The 14,292-nt window shown below is 37.2% G+C and overlaps 1 protein-coding gene across 1 annotated transcript; it reads right to left on the bottom strand.

Annotated features, from left to right (window-relative positions):
- Positions 1-239: 239 nt before the first annotated feature.
- AREG (amphiregulin) lies at positions 240-7,569 on the bottom strand. The gene is made up of 5 exons (XM_004391110.1): positions 7,509-7,569; positions 6,177-6,431; positions 3,131-3,332; positions 2,208-2,363; positions 240-330 (listed from the first exon to the last, which is right to left on the bottom strand). The coding sequence occupies exons 1-5, from the start codon at positions 7,567-7,569 to the stop codon at positions 240-242; spliced, it is 765 nt and encodes a 254-aa protein (XP_004391167.1).
- Between the last annotated feature and the right edge of the window lie 6,723 nt (positions 7,570-14,292).

Raw genomic sequence — 14,292 nt, 5'->3', positions numbered from 1 at the left:
TTCTTCTTTATCTCTAAATCCCTTATATTCCTGACTGAGCATATAACCATTCTTAGTAATGAACTCTGTCTCATGCTCAAAGAGGAGCACTTTAACATAACCACTATTCCACAGTGTATTCATAATTAAGAACACCTGCTTTCCTCATTTTTCTTGATAACAGGTGTTATATTGTCCAAAATTACAGACATGATCTAAGGATATCTTTTTAAAAGTCTAACCTGTAATGTTATCTTCAGTTATACAATGGTATGTGCATTATTTTCTTGTCGAAGTTTCTTTGTTTCTTCTGATTCTCCTTCATATTCACTGAAGTATCGTTTTCGAAGCCTTTAAAGAAAAAGGCATTACCTAGTTATAAAACATTACCATATTTTAAGATGTTTATGTTGACTTTAATATTTCCAGAGGAATAAGATTTAAATACATATGTCTTGAGATACAAACTTTCGAAAGGCATGGAACACATGGATTTGTTTTTTCTGTAGAAAGTAGCACAGTTATCAGGTATAGTTTGAAGACAAAGCAGATGATGTAGTTTTATCATAGGAAGAGTTCATGCTTGCACCAACTAATTTAGATGATTAGATTTTACTTTTAAACAGTCTTACAAAACAAGTTTGGTTTTATTTATTTCTAAATATAGTATTTCCTTCTAGTTTTACTTATTGTCACTTTCTATGAAAAACACAGTGGTTTATAAGTTTCTTGGTATTGTATAAGCAATTCTAATTGTAGTTAGTCTTTATTTAATCCATCTGCTAAATACTAGCATTTAAATCATAGACACTTTTTCCTTTGTTGTGATGTTTGGGGGAAAAACTCACCTCAGTTATGAAAAAACAGCAATCAGCTTAGCGTTTGTAATGTATTTCAAATATAAAGAGAATACGATTTTAAGAATGCCACTGTAACAAAGTCTTTCCATGCTTTTCCAAAGTAGTATTAAACATTTCAACTTGAATAATTACAACTTTAAATAATAATTATTGCAAAACATTTTCCTTAACTGATAATATTTTTCTTCCACCTTTCTGTATCAAATAACTATGGTTTGTTGGAGAGTATCTTTCCTAAACACATTTGCTTATATGGCTTGAGGAACTGAAGGACCAGAATAAGTTCTACAGTGTACAAAACAAATGTATACCAAATAACAAACTTTATGTGCATGATGAAACAGTTTTTTTATATGTGTCATTTTATCATTGTATGATCTGTACATGAATTAATAGTAACAATGGCAGAAGATAACCCCATTTCCTGAACAATGGTAGGAGTGGTAGATCATGTACACAATCCAGTTGTTAAAGTAATTTACCAAGACCTAAAATTAGAATAATGAGTCCATTGCTTTTCCCAAGCTCTAGTAGCACATGAGTCATCATAGAGCCATTCACACCCTCCCCAGCTTCCCTTATTCAGTGACTTCTGTTTGACAGACAATGCCATTTTGAGCTACCCATCAGTGTCTACTACCTGGAAGAGTCTGCTTCCAACATTCACTGGTCATGAAGTGAAGAACGTGATCTGTCACTGTGAGCACAAGGGAGACATTGCTGGAGTGGAACAGTAATAGAATTGTTCCTGCTTCCTACACCATGCCATGTGAAGGAAATGTTTTTTTAATAATTGAGTTCCCATATTACTGTATTTGACAATAACACAATAGGTATAAGCTCTAAGCAAATCAGTACCATGCTATGAAATTCCTAATTCAGGGTTTTGCATTCTAATACAAACAGGAGGCAGGACTTCTCCTGGCTGTTAGTTTGAAGCTCTTTGTGATGTTTAGTACCAAAGCAGTTATCTCTGACAATCTATCATGAACCAGGTCTTAATTAGCCTCTGTCAATAGGAGGCTTGCTTAAGCTTAAGATATTCCAGAAGTTGCCAGCACTTTCTGAGTTTCAGAAGTAGCCATGAGTAGAAATGTGAAATGAAGAAAAACATTCACTTAAAAACATTTCTAGATCTTCTGAAAAAAGGACTTTACTTATTAAGTTCCAATGTTAGTCAAAATATTATTATAAATTTTGACCATATTTTGTGATCTTTGTCAATGCAGTGTAAGGACATAAACCAAAGACCATGTGCCACCAATGAAATAATTCATCTAAAACATGATAGGAGAATGTGATTGAAATACTGAAAAAAATTAACCTGGCGATATCTTATAAGGAATTTTAAAATATTTCCATACTTACTGGTTTGTAATAAGAACAACAACAGCTGTGAGGCTCACGGCAGAGACAAAGGCAAATATGGCCGCTAAAGCGATTTTTGACAAATCACTGTCAACCATTCTTTGAGTCTTCATAGACTTTTCCCCACATCGTTCACCAAAGTAATCCTGATCACATCTGCAAACAACCCACATTTAAAAATTGTAATCACTATAAACATTCCATTTATTTTAGGCTTACTTTCCAAGTTATAAACAGCCATGTGATTCCAACATTAAAAAAAAAAAGTCATGCCCTATTTCTGTATTACAAAATCATGAGATATCAAATGCATTCTAGCCAAAGATCTATTAGTGTAAGAATAAGCTTAGATTAGTTTAGGTGTGATATTCCAGGAAGACACACCTTTTCACTCATTGTGCTCTTTTTTATGCCCACCTGATGAGTTCAGTGACTTGTTATGCAGTTAATAAATTCCACTATCATTTAATGTGCTAGTAGCTTTTAGAGGGGTTGGATGTTAGCACAACATGAAAGATTATGTGGAAAGTATCTTTAGGTGACTTTATAAAAGAGTTTCATATATAGTTTTTTTGCCCTTTAAAAAAAGAAAGGTTCATGCGTAGTTTACCTCACCAGGGGTAAGCAAACAACAGGCCACAGGTCAAATCCAGCCATTTGCCAGTTTTTGTTTTGTTTTTGTTTTTAATAGCCTATAAGCTAAGAATGTTTTTTTGTTTTTCATTTTAAATGGTTACATTTCAGTTGGTTATAAAGGTAGGTAAATAATCTTGGCCCATGAAGCATAAAATATCTACTATCTGGTCCTATAAAAAAAGTTTGCTGACTCTTGTTTTAAACACTGGAAAAATAGTTTTCTGGAGCTAGGAATTTCAGGCATGGAGTTAGAAATTTAAAATTTTGTATAATTTAGGGAAACTTACTTGCACGTTACTACTGTCAGGTGCTCTATGTATTTGCATTCTCCATGAATGCAGAAATTTTGGAATTCTGCATCACATGGAGTTTTAGTCTTTTCGTTCCTTCTGTTTTTTCCATTTTTGCCACCCTTTTTCTTTCTTTTAGGTTTGTTTGAAGTCTTTCCACTTTCTGTTTTGTTTTGGGTAGGTTTAACTACCTGTTCAACTAAAAAGACAAAATAAGATTTATTGGTAACAGTCTTAATTTTGAATATCATTTTGGAAACAGGAGAAAAAGAAGTCAGACACAGTGAGAGCTCATGAGAATAACAGCCATAGTTTGTCTCATTATTTAACACAATACATACACAATCAATGGTCAAAGAGAACAACAATATTGTGTGGCATTTAAAAGTGTGAACCCTTTTGATATTTTACTAGCCTAGAAGTATGTTTTTGAATTGATCTGTATTATTATAACTATTATTGCTCTTGTTATTATTGTTATTAATAACAGGAGTTACGTGTCTAAGAAAATCCTTGAAATATTTTAAACATTTCTAGAATTATAATACATATCATGTTCTTGGCAATGAGCATTAATATAATTAAATTCAAATCAAAGTTTATGTATTATTATCCACATGACATAGATGGGGAAACAAGTTGAGTGAATTTGCGCTAGGACAACTAGCTAGAAAATGGTAGTGCTGGGATATCAAAGCCTGTTAATTTTCCACCATGCTAGGCTTTCTCAAAGAAAAGATCAATGCCATTGATTGAAATGGGACTGGGGGCATATTTGTTGATTTTATTTAGCACGTAAGCCTTGTCCTCACTACCATAGTTGGGTGCTACTGGGAGGGGGGCCCTTGGTGGTTCAAACAATTAACACACTGGGCTCCAAACTGAAAGGTTGGTGGTTCAAGCCCACCCAGAGGCACCTCAGAAGAAAGATTTCATGATCTACTTCTGAAAATCAGCCTTTGAAAAACCTATGGAGCACAGTTCTACTCTGATACACATAAAGTTGCCATGAGTTGGAATTGGCCTAATGGCTGGTACTGGTTACTTGAAGGGATCTGAGGAACCAAGAATTATGCATTAGAGTTAGGTAACATTCTCCAACTCCCAGATTACAACAGATTATAATTAACTGGTATCTTCCAGGGGGTTCCTTTCTATAGTCCATCTATTTGAAAACAGGAGTCCAGAAATATTTGTACTTGATGTTTCAGAAACTCATCTTAACTCATCAGATCCACAGAAACCTTTGTCCAGTCTTATAGTTACATAAGATGTAGTTTACCCACATACAGATAGGGAAGGAGTTTCCATGTGAGAGATGTACATTTTGTTACACTAATCACTGAATAGGCTTATTTGAGCAAATATTTAGTAAACAGAGCTCAAGGAAGAGAAAAAATACTATCAGTCATAATAGTCATCCAGTACTCATTAAATAGAAAGCATTAGAAACACAGTGAAGATTAACAAGGAAATCAAAGATAGAACCCATCTGATTAAGGAAATGACAAATAAATATGAATCTTTTAGCATATTATAACAGCATTAACAAAGGTAAAATTAGGAGCAAAGTTTACTGGGTGGCTATGTGATTTTTGTACTGAAACATTCTTCTAATAATAAAAGAGCCCCACAAGTTAGAATAAGTCCTCTAATAGAAGCATTTTAGATGAACAATATTGCACTTTATCAGATAGATTAGAAATTACAGACAGAGATAAATAAGGCTAAAGTGTTGCAATAGACATTAACTCCACGGACATTAACAGCTTTTCAAAGGAGTGCAGCCAACATTTTCACTCCATTTCATAAGGCATTGCAGTTTAGAGCAGCAGTCGTTTTCACTACTAACATTTATTTGGCCTGTTTGTTACCAACTTGAAGTATTTTTAAGGGGACAGTTTCCAGATATCTTGGCGCTCAATTATCACCCCTCTGAAAAATAAGGAGTATCAGTGGGACTCTTCCCCACTTCACATGCACAAGATCACACGGAGGAAGGGAGTGAGGTGGAGGGTTCATCAAAGCTTTTCCCACCTGACACTTAGCCCAGTCACTGCCCCTGTGGTACCACCTGCTCTCCCTTCCCCAGGGCTGGAATTCAGATACAGGGAGAGGAGTCAAGCAGGCCAGTGTCAGGAAAGAAGAAGCCACAAAGAGCACATAAGCTATCATTCCTTGCTTCCATAGTGGGTGTTCCTAGGATATTTAGATCTGATTGATTGATGACCTTTTGTGCCCTCAAACGCCAAAGTAATACGAGGGTAATGGATAATATTTATCTCTTACTTTAATACCCCCATTTTAAGCAAATGATCTTTAAAAATCTGTTAACAGCAAAAGGGGGAAACAACACAGACCACTATTATGTAACTAACAAATGTTATTTGGGGTTACATTGTGATTTTAGCAATGTAAAATCCATGCATATATGTTCTTTCCTAATCTGTCCAGAAGGTTTATTTTATTATCATCATCATCATCATCACCAGTTTCTCAATACCTACTGCTTAATGGCTAAAGTCCAATCTCTCCTGCCCCATTACTTTATTCTGTTTCCTTATCTGTGTCACAATGCAGTTATTTGGTGGCAGGGGGAGTAGATACAAAAGCTAAAGTAGATAGGAGTACCTATATGGCTCAGCAGCGGGGTCATGTGGGAAAGGGCATGGTATCTGGAATCAAACTGACTGGAGTTCTAATTCCAGCTCAATTGCTTGCTAGCTATGGGACCTTTGGCAAAACACAATCTTCTTTGTACAGTGTTCTTATGTGTCAAATGAGGGCAACAATTCTTACTCCATTAAGTTGTTGTGAAGATTAGACTTAACAGACATAAAACATTTAGTAGAACTCCAGACATACAGGTGTATCCACATATAGCTCCTTCCAACTCAGTCTGTAGTTTACCCAGTGGGGCTGTAATAGATATATACAGAAGAAAGCCACTAGTAAAATTCAGGAAGTGGCTTTTCTTTTGATGCAGTTTTGCTCATACAAACCCACATCTCAAAGGTTATATTTTCACTTATCCTTTACTCACCTCTGACTGAATCATCTACTACATAGCCGGACACTTGTGGTTCGTTATCATACTCCTCTGAATAGTCATAGTCGGTTTCTGAGGACTGTTTGCCACCAGAAGGCATTTCACTCACTGAGGAAACCTCGCTTCCTGAGGACGTCTCACTTCTTGAAGTCACCATCACCTCAAGCCCATTGGCACTCTGGTCCCCGGAAGACCGTTCCCCTTTCCCAGAGAAGGTATCTTTGAGTTCCGATGCAGCAGCATAATACCCTGGGAGAAGGAATGAGGGAGAAAAAGAAAAAGTAAAGCAGGGCGCCTTTCTCACCAATCAAATGTGTTTAGGAGAAATGTTTATCTTCTGATATCAAAGCAGTTATTGCACATGTGCTATTGTTTGTGACTGAGTCACTTGTGAAAGCAGCTTCACAGGTTGCCAACAAGAAAACTCAGCTGTTTCAGTTACAGAGTATCTTTTATCAAGGTTTTCTTTTCCACAGATAGTCTACATTAATTTCTACGTCAAAAAAAAAAAAAAAAAAACCTGCCAAATAACAAATTCATCTAATGTAGTTGCTTAGCAGACAATGGCTAAATATTTCTGTCTCTTCACTTCCCAAATGCATTTGTCTTTGCTAGAATGTTACTCTGTCCCATTTTAGAAGACAGGTACTGGAGATAAATACTAAATTTCTTAACATGTCCTCATATTTTAAAAAGATTATGTATATTAAATGTAAAAGTAATACAAATGCTAGCTGATAAAAAATAGTTATTACTGTTTCATTACTGTTGTTATTACACAGAGAAGAAACTGACTATTAGATAAGATTTGGGGCCCGGCTAAAGCCCCTGCTTTATCTTTTAGCTCTCAGTAAAACCACCTCAGGGGGCTGCTTCTAACCTCTCTGTGGGACACTGTAAAGCCTTCTATGCAAGGTAAAACTAAAATCACTGACAGAGGAAATGGAGAATTTAGGAAGGAGGTAGCACTCTGGGACTAGCACCTCACTCCTCCACTCAAACAGCGAGAGCTGCGAGAATCACTTCACCTTTCTTTTATCTGTAAAACGAAGGAGTTGGATCACAGGACCTCTAAGGGCTCCCTCAGCGGGACTAAAGTAAAAGGGATTCTCTCAGGCGCCCTTGTCCTGGCCTGGAAAGTCTAAGGTATCTCCCTTCCTCCTATGGAGTAACCTTAGGCGCCCAGGTGCAGAGATCGCCTTCCGCGGGACACAGTCGGGAGCCCCAAGGGTGTTCCTTGGAGAAGCAGGAGTAAGAGTCAAGAGGTGACAGCTTTTACCTGCCTTGAGAGAAGCGCCCGGCAGTTTAGAGCTAGGATGTCCTCACCTGAGCCAAGGATCAACAACGACAGCACCAAGGGCGCCGGCAGTGGCAGCGAGGTTCTCATTGGTCCCTTGGAGCGGCGGCGTCCCGGTCTCTGGGGTAACTCCGACGGGAGCTACGGGGAGGAGGAGGAACAGGAGAAGGAGAAAGAGGGAGAGGAGACGAGGAGTGTGAGATGTGCTGGCAGGCTCCGGGCAGTGGATGTGCGCCTTCAACTCGCCGCGGAATCTCTCAGTTCCGACTGCGGCGCGGACACCGAGGTGTGCGAACATTCCGTAGGCGAGGCCCTCACCTGCGCCTTTATAGCAGCCTCGGGGCGAGCCCGGGCGGGGAGGGAGGCTGGGCCTGACGTCACGGCCGCGGCCGTGGGCGGGGACAGGCGGCCGCCCAGAAGAGGTTACTACCCCAAAACCACACACCGACGGCAAGAGCCCCACTTCCGTTCCTCGTGCGTGGAGAGCCATTGGGAGGAAATGAAAATTAAACCTTTAGCTGGACGCATACAAAGTATCCGATCCGTGTTCGAGAGCGGGAGTGGAGTTTGAGAGCCAGCACCTGACGGTCAAAAGTCCCAAAGTTTCAAACTCCATCTGTATATACACTTTGGTTGATCTTAATATTACAACAGAGATTAATAAGGAAAAGTTCCATATTAAGATGTAAGGACCTAGAGCTTAATAACGATGGCGTGGATGTCATTAGCAAGGATAAGTGAAGTGCATGAAATGACTAGAGGGAGAGCCTCCGATTAAGATGCTTCCTTTATGATTGATGGGTCTGTATCCCAATCACCGGTCCTTTCCCACCTACTAGTGTGAAGTGGCCAGAAGTTCAAACCACCTCCTTCCCATTTCTTTGTGTGGCACAGGGCCCTCGTCAAAGATAAAGTAGCGTTTATTGACCACTTACTACTGCTGAACCTCACTAAAAATTTTACCTACATCATCTCACTCAATAATCTTGCAAAATTGGTATCATTGTCTTCATTTTACGGGAGAAATGGCAACTTTAAAAAGTCAAGAAAAGAATTTTACACAGCTGGTAATGGCAGAAGCCAGATGGATTTGAATTCAAGTTCATCTGACCCTAAAACCTGTACCCTTACAACAGTGATAAAGGAATTCAGGACTAAACTGACATTTGAAAAGAGGGTCTCTGGAGAGAGCAATGCTTAACCTAAAGAAATGAGTCTATAACTTAAGTAGCATATTGGCATTTGAGTACTGTGTGAGATTATTGAGCAGTGTACCTCTCAAATCCCAAGATAAAAAGACCAGCTTTTAGGGCCGATTTAGAACCTAGTAGGGTATTTAATCATGACAAGCAGAAAAAATGAAGGAGAAGGAGGGAGCTGCTTAATTTGACTAACTTTGATATAATGACAACTTCAGAACCGGATTTTTCTTTACTTAAGGAAGAGAAAAAAAGCATTGTTCTCTGTTTTAACTGTTTCCTTTCCTGGAGATACTTATCTCTTCCTTGATGGTTTCAGTAAAACAGACTTTTTAGGAATGTGGGTCACAGTGCATCTGTCTTATTTCTAGAAAACTTTTTTAAGCTACTTATTTTTTAATGGCAAATTACAGGGAGGAGGCTAAATAATACTATGCATTTAGTAGGATGGAATAAACAGTCAAGAATCATGCCTTCTCTCCTATTTGACATTTGTTGGCATATTTTGTGTAAGCCACCAGTTTTGCTTTATTTTTTATGAGGGGCTGGAGCAGTAAAAAACCAAATCGTTTGTCACTGAGTCCATTCAGACTCAGTGACCCTATAGAACAGAGTAGATCTGCCCCATAGGGTTTCCAAGGAGTGACTGGTGGATTCAAACTGCCAACCTTTTGGTTAGCAGCAGAGCTCTTAACCACTGCACCACCAGGGCTCCAGGGGCAGCGAAGAGGGAGATATGATGATGAATATGACCAGGTCCCTGTTCTCCAAGAATTCATAGTGTGGTGTGGGCCAGATACATAGATAAGTATTCTGAAATGTCAGAGGATAAGAAAGGTTCAGAGTGCCGTGAGAAAAGCAGGCAGTTTGATTTTGCCTGGGGGTATCATGGAAGACTTTGTGGAAGGTTGGAGAGGCCCCTCAAAGGCCTTATGGTAGAGTGTGGAAAATAAGGCTGGAAAGGTGACAGCGCCCATTCCCAAATACAGTAGGGTCCTGCATTGTCATCGCTTTTTGGTGGATGAGGCAATTGTGATTCAGAGAGATTCAGAGACCTGCCGGCAACTTTCAAAAAATGGTGATGGAGATTTCATGTGGAGTTCAGGCACTGTTGAACCTTTGTGCTCCTATAGGTTTTTGTTCTAGCCCTCTTCTTCCAATTTTTCTCTCTTCTTTCTTCTTATTGAGGTAAATGCAAGCTGTGCTTATCTGTCATCGAAAATGTTTGTTAGAAGTAAAAGCGGGATCTTTAAATTGGAAATTGCTTGGTCTTTTTTTCAGTTGGAAATTTGGAGGGACATAATTTACATTGATATGATGCATAACATAGCGTCAGGGAGGCAGAGTAGTTTAATGCTTGGAATGAGCTTTAGATTCAAACCAACCTGTGTTTTCATATACAAATTCTACCATTTACTAAGTTATTTACTGTTTGAAAGGCTCAGATTCCTCATCTGAAAGTAAAAATAAAGGTACTTATCTGCTGTTAGGCAGATCAAATGAGATAAGATACATAAAAACAAGTAAACAGGTAACACCACTTCTAGCATATGGCAAATACTCAATAAATGTTACCTCTTATTATTAACTTGGACATTATGATAGTTACACTATATTAATCACACTGGAGAACGAAGTGACTCATTAATGGAGGATCTCACAGAACCAGTGAAGTAAACCCCGTCAGTATTTTCAAGCCGTGAACTTTGTACCTACCTCCAATGAAGACTAACCATTCTGAGCATTTTATGGTGCATCATGGAATCGTACCAGGTGTCATCATAATTGCATCACCATTTAGCACCCTTGATGTGTCATCCATTCGGAAATCTATGCACAAATAGGAAGCCAATCCCATAGAAATGTGAGAGTCTTTACATTCTGCATGCTAGGCTGAGATGAGGAGAGCTGATTTCAAGAAATTCAAGTAGAGTAGCCACCTTTCTTTGTCCCGATAAATCGATGGTTTCCTCGCCTACCTATGAGGTTAAGGCAGCCCTAGGACAAATGCTCCTAACCAACCACTCATTTTGGTGGCTAGTCTCTGGATCCTGATAATAGTTTCTATGTATAGTGAAAACAAACTCCCTTTGATTCTGCTAAAATGTGTGCTATAGAACCAAATGTGCAATTATGTAATTGTTCACAAAATTGATCTTGAATTTTGAATCTTTTTTTTCTAATTGTGCTTTAGGTGACAGTTTAGAGCAAATTAGTTTCTCATTAAACAATTAATGCACATATTGTTTTGTGACATCGGTTGCCAACCCTGTGACATGTCAACACTCTCCCCTTCTCGACCCCATTTTCATATATCTGGCTTTCCTGTCCCCTCCTGCCTTCTCATCCTTGCCCCTGGGCTGATGTGCTCATTTAGTGTGCTATACCTGGTTGAACTACGGTTGTTTTTGTTTGTTTTACAGGCCTGTCTAATCTTTGGCTGAAGGGTGGACCTCAGGAGTGACTTCAGTACTGAGTTAAAAGGGTGTCCGGGGGCCATACTGTCGGAGTTTCTGCAGTCTCTGTCAGACCAGTAAGTCTGCTCTTTTTTTTATTCTTTTTGTGAGTTTGAGTTTTTGTTCAACATTTTTCCCCAGCTCTGTTCGGGACCCTCTCTTGTGATCTCTGTGAAAGCAGTCAGTGATGGTAGCTGGGCACCATCTAGTTGTGCTGGACTCCGTATGGTGGAGGCTATGGTCGTTGCGGTCCGTTAGTCCTTGAATTTTTACAAATAGTACCAGGGTCTGAGGGAGGATTATATCATGGTCATTTTTATAAGTCAACACATAAACCCCCAAGCCAAAACTGAGAAGTTCTTCAATAAATAAACAAATTTCCTATATTATTAATAAATCCATTAGCACCATTCAGATGTTTGTAATTATCTACTTTTACCTTGGAATTTATCCATGTTACAAGATACATGGAGCCCTGGTGGCGCAGTGGTTAAGAGCTCAGCTGCTAACCGAAGGTATGTAATCAGGTAAGCCAAGGAAGTCGGCCAAATTAGTGAAAGAAATACAGAAATAGAAAGTAAGTCTATTGGGGGGTGGGGAAACCTGGAATGACACCCACTCCTACTCTTGGTATCAACATTTTACGTAATAAAGAATGAAGTACCTTTATGTTCTAGTAAAGTCAAATTATTTGCTCTTTATAGCCTTAACATCCTGGCTTTTGTAGAACAAGGACTGGCAGGTGGGACTGCAGGCAAGCGATGATTTGTTTCAATAGAAACTAAGAAAATGTAATATACAAGTAAATAAATTTATACAAAAGAGAGCATCCTCAAAGTATTTCATTTGTTCATCAAATACGTTTTGAGAACAAGATACTATTCTAGGCACTGAGGATAAAGCTTTGACTAGGCATCATGTTCTGTTTTTGAGGACCTTAAAGGGGACAATGGGGGCTCAGTGATAGAATACTTACGTTCTTCCCAGATATTATGTGATGACCAGTATTTTCATAGTTACCAAGCTCTTCAGTTTGCCCTCCTGTTACTTAAGGACTGACAACATATTCATACCTCTAAGAATTATATAATCCTATTTGTTAATCCATAGTTGATGAGTTCCTGCTATGAGTTGAGGTATTTTAAATGTCCATGCTTTTTTTTAGTAAAGCAAAGCTATACTACATGTAGATTTTGCTGACCTTTCCCATGAATACAATAGACTTTCATTTCAAAATTCAATAACATTAAAAGTTTTGTGATTTCATAAGTGAAGACTTTACTAATTTGTTGTATAAACCATTCTTAACAGCCTGTCCTAAACAGAGACAGGTTAAATCACAAAGAAACTGGCCTTAGTGTGTTATATTCCCAAAGCTTTCTGAATGTGTGTTCTGGAATTATGTGGTCAGAATAAGAAACGTTATGTATTAATATGAAAAAATGCAGACACATTTAGAACTGGTAGGATAATTTTGAAATATACTTATAAATGTTATATAAACATCAAATGTGTTTCCAGCGTTCTTCCTGAAATCAATAATTTTGTCTTAAACCTGGATTTACATAGGTCCAAATGATTTTGCTACTTAAAATAGATGTTGTAATTTCACTCCTAGATTTTTTTCCTTCCAGAAAAATTTCAAAAATGATTATTTTTTGTCACTTCTCAAGATATCAAGCATTTTACCAAAAAATATTTTCATAACAAATTGCTAGATAATTCTGGGATTATCAAGCATTACCTTGCATTAATATAAGAAAATATTTGACTTTTCTAACAGTGCGATTGGCCTGAGCTAGTCCTGATATAATCGTGGGGGTTGGGGGTACTTATTAAACGATGGGGAATTTTTTCAAAGGGTTGGAAATATAAATTTGATCAAATGTTTTCATTTTAATAATGGTATCTATTAAAATTCTTATATTTACCGAAATAGGAAAAAAGGCACAAATCAGAAATTCTGATGATATGTTTTGCCTAAAATAATATCTTTGGAAAAGTCACATAGTTTACATTTTTAATATTTATTTTAACTGCATATAGCTAAGGATATAGTAACTGATAAAAATTCTGTGTTAGATTTTATGTTTCTAAATCTGACCGTTTCTATTTAGATATCTGGGTCTATGACTGTGTTAATTTATAAGATATACTTCATTTTTATTTTCCTTACAATATTACTATCTGTACAAAATAATAGTTTGAGATTTTCCTGAGAAAAATTAAAATGTATTTTTCTTTGTACATTCATAAATTTTTTTGGAGGGAACATACACATGTACACAACACACACGTAGGAGGAAAGAGATCTACATTTTTTAAAATCAATTATTTTTAAGAATAAAAAAATTAAAGTTATACAGAGGTATATTTATTAACATTAAGGAAATTTAGGGTACTTGTTATGTAAAAATGAAACTCTTTTAGTAATATATTTACAAATGTTTATGTTCATATCATGTCTAAATGTGTATGTATCTATATAGATAGGTAGATATGTATGAATAAAAAATTCTAAAGAATATATACAAAAGTGTTAACAATTTTTTTTTTGGTTGAGGAATTCTTTATCTATATTTCCTAATATGTGTCCAAAGATAATGTATTACTTCTCTTATTGTTTTTTTTTTTAAGCTGAAAAACCCAAACTAGGCAAAAAAATGTTTTTCCAATATGGATGTCAGTTTTGAAAGAAAATGATCTCTTGGGCCAATTGCTTTTCTCTACTCTTTCATTCCCACATCTGGGCTGTCCTTTCTGCCATTTGTTGTAGCCAGAAAGTACAGTAAGGTTGTTAAGATTGTGGAATCTGAGGTGAGACTGCTGGATTCTAGCACATCTCTTCCCCTTACCAACTTAAGTTACTTAGCTGCTTTTAGCTTTATTTTCCTCATCTGTAAGAAAGCGGAGGATGATAATAACAGTATTTAAATCATAAGGTTCTGGTGAGGTTTAACTGTGATAATGCATGTAAAATACTTGAAACCATCTCTGACTTTATGCAATTACTCCAAATATCTTAAGTATTTTTGTTATTATTGATTTTGAGATCAGTGAAGGAAGTAGTAGATGTTCCAATTAAAATTTTTCGAATTCTTATTTGTAGAATGAGATAAATAAGTGAATACTGTTATAGCTGATTCCATAACTTCTTA

This window comes from Trichechus manatus, unplaced genomic scaffold (genome assembly GCF_000243295.1).
Source record: "Trichechus manatus latirostris isolate Lorelei unplaced genomic scaffold, TriManLat1.0 scaffold00502, whole genome shotgun sequence".
In the NCBI taxonomy this organism is placed as follows: Eukaryota; Metazoa; Chordata; class Mammalia; order Sirenia; family Trichechidae; genus Trichechus; species Trichechus manatus.
Note: the sequence above shows the minus strand (reverse complement) of the source record. Positions and strands in the feature narration are given on the sequence as shown.

Bases quoted from the DNA above. Each gene is read 5' to 3' on its own strand.
- AREG (XM_004391110.1), bottom strand. From the start codon at position 7,569: ATGAGAACCTCGCTGCCACTGCCGGCGCCCTTGGTGCTGTCGTTGTTG. The intron at 2,364-3,130 runs GTAAGTTTCCCT...GGTTGTTTGCAG, and splicing joins CTGACAGTAGTAACGTGCAA to ATGTGATCAGGATTACTTTG. The intron at 331-2,207 runs GTAAGTATGGAA...TTTTCTTTAAAG, and splicing joins GTTGTTCTTATTACAAACCA to GCTTCGAAAACGATACTTCA.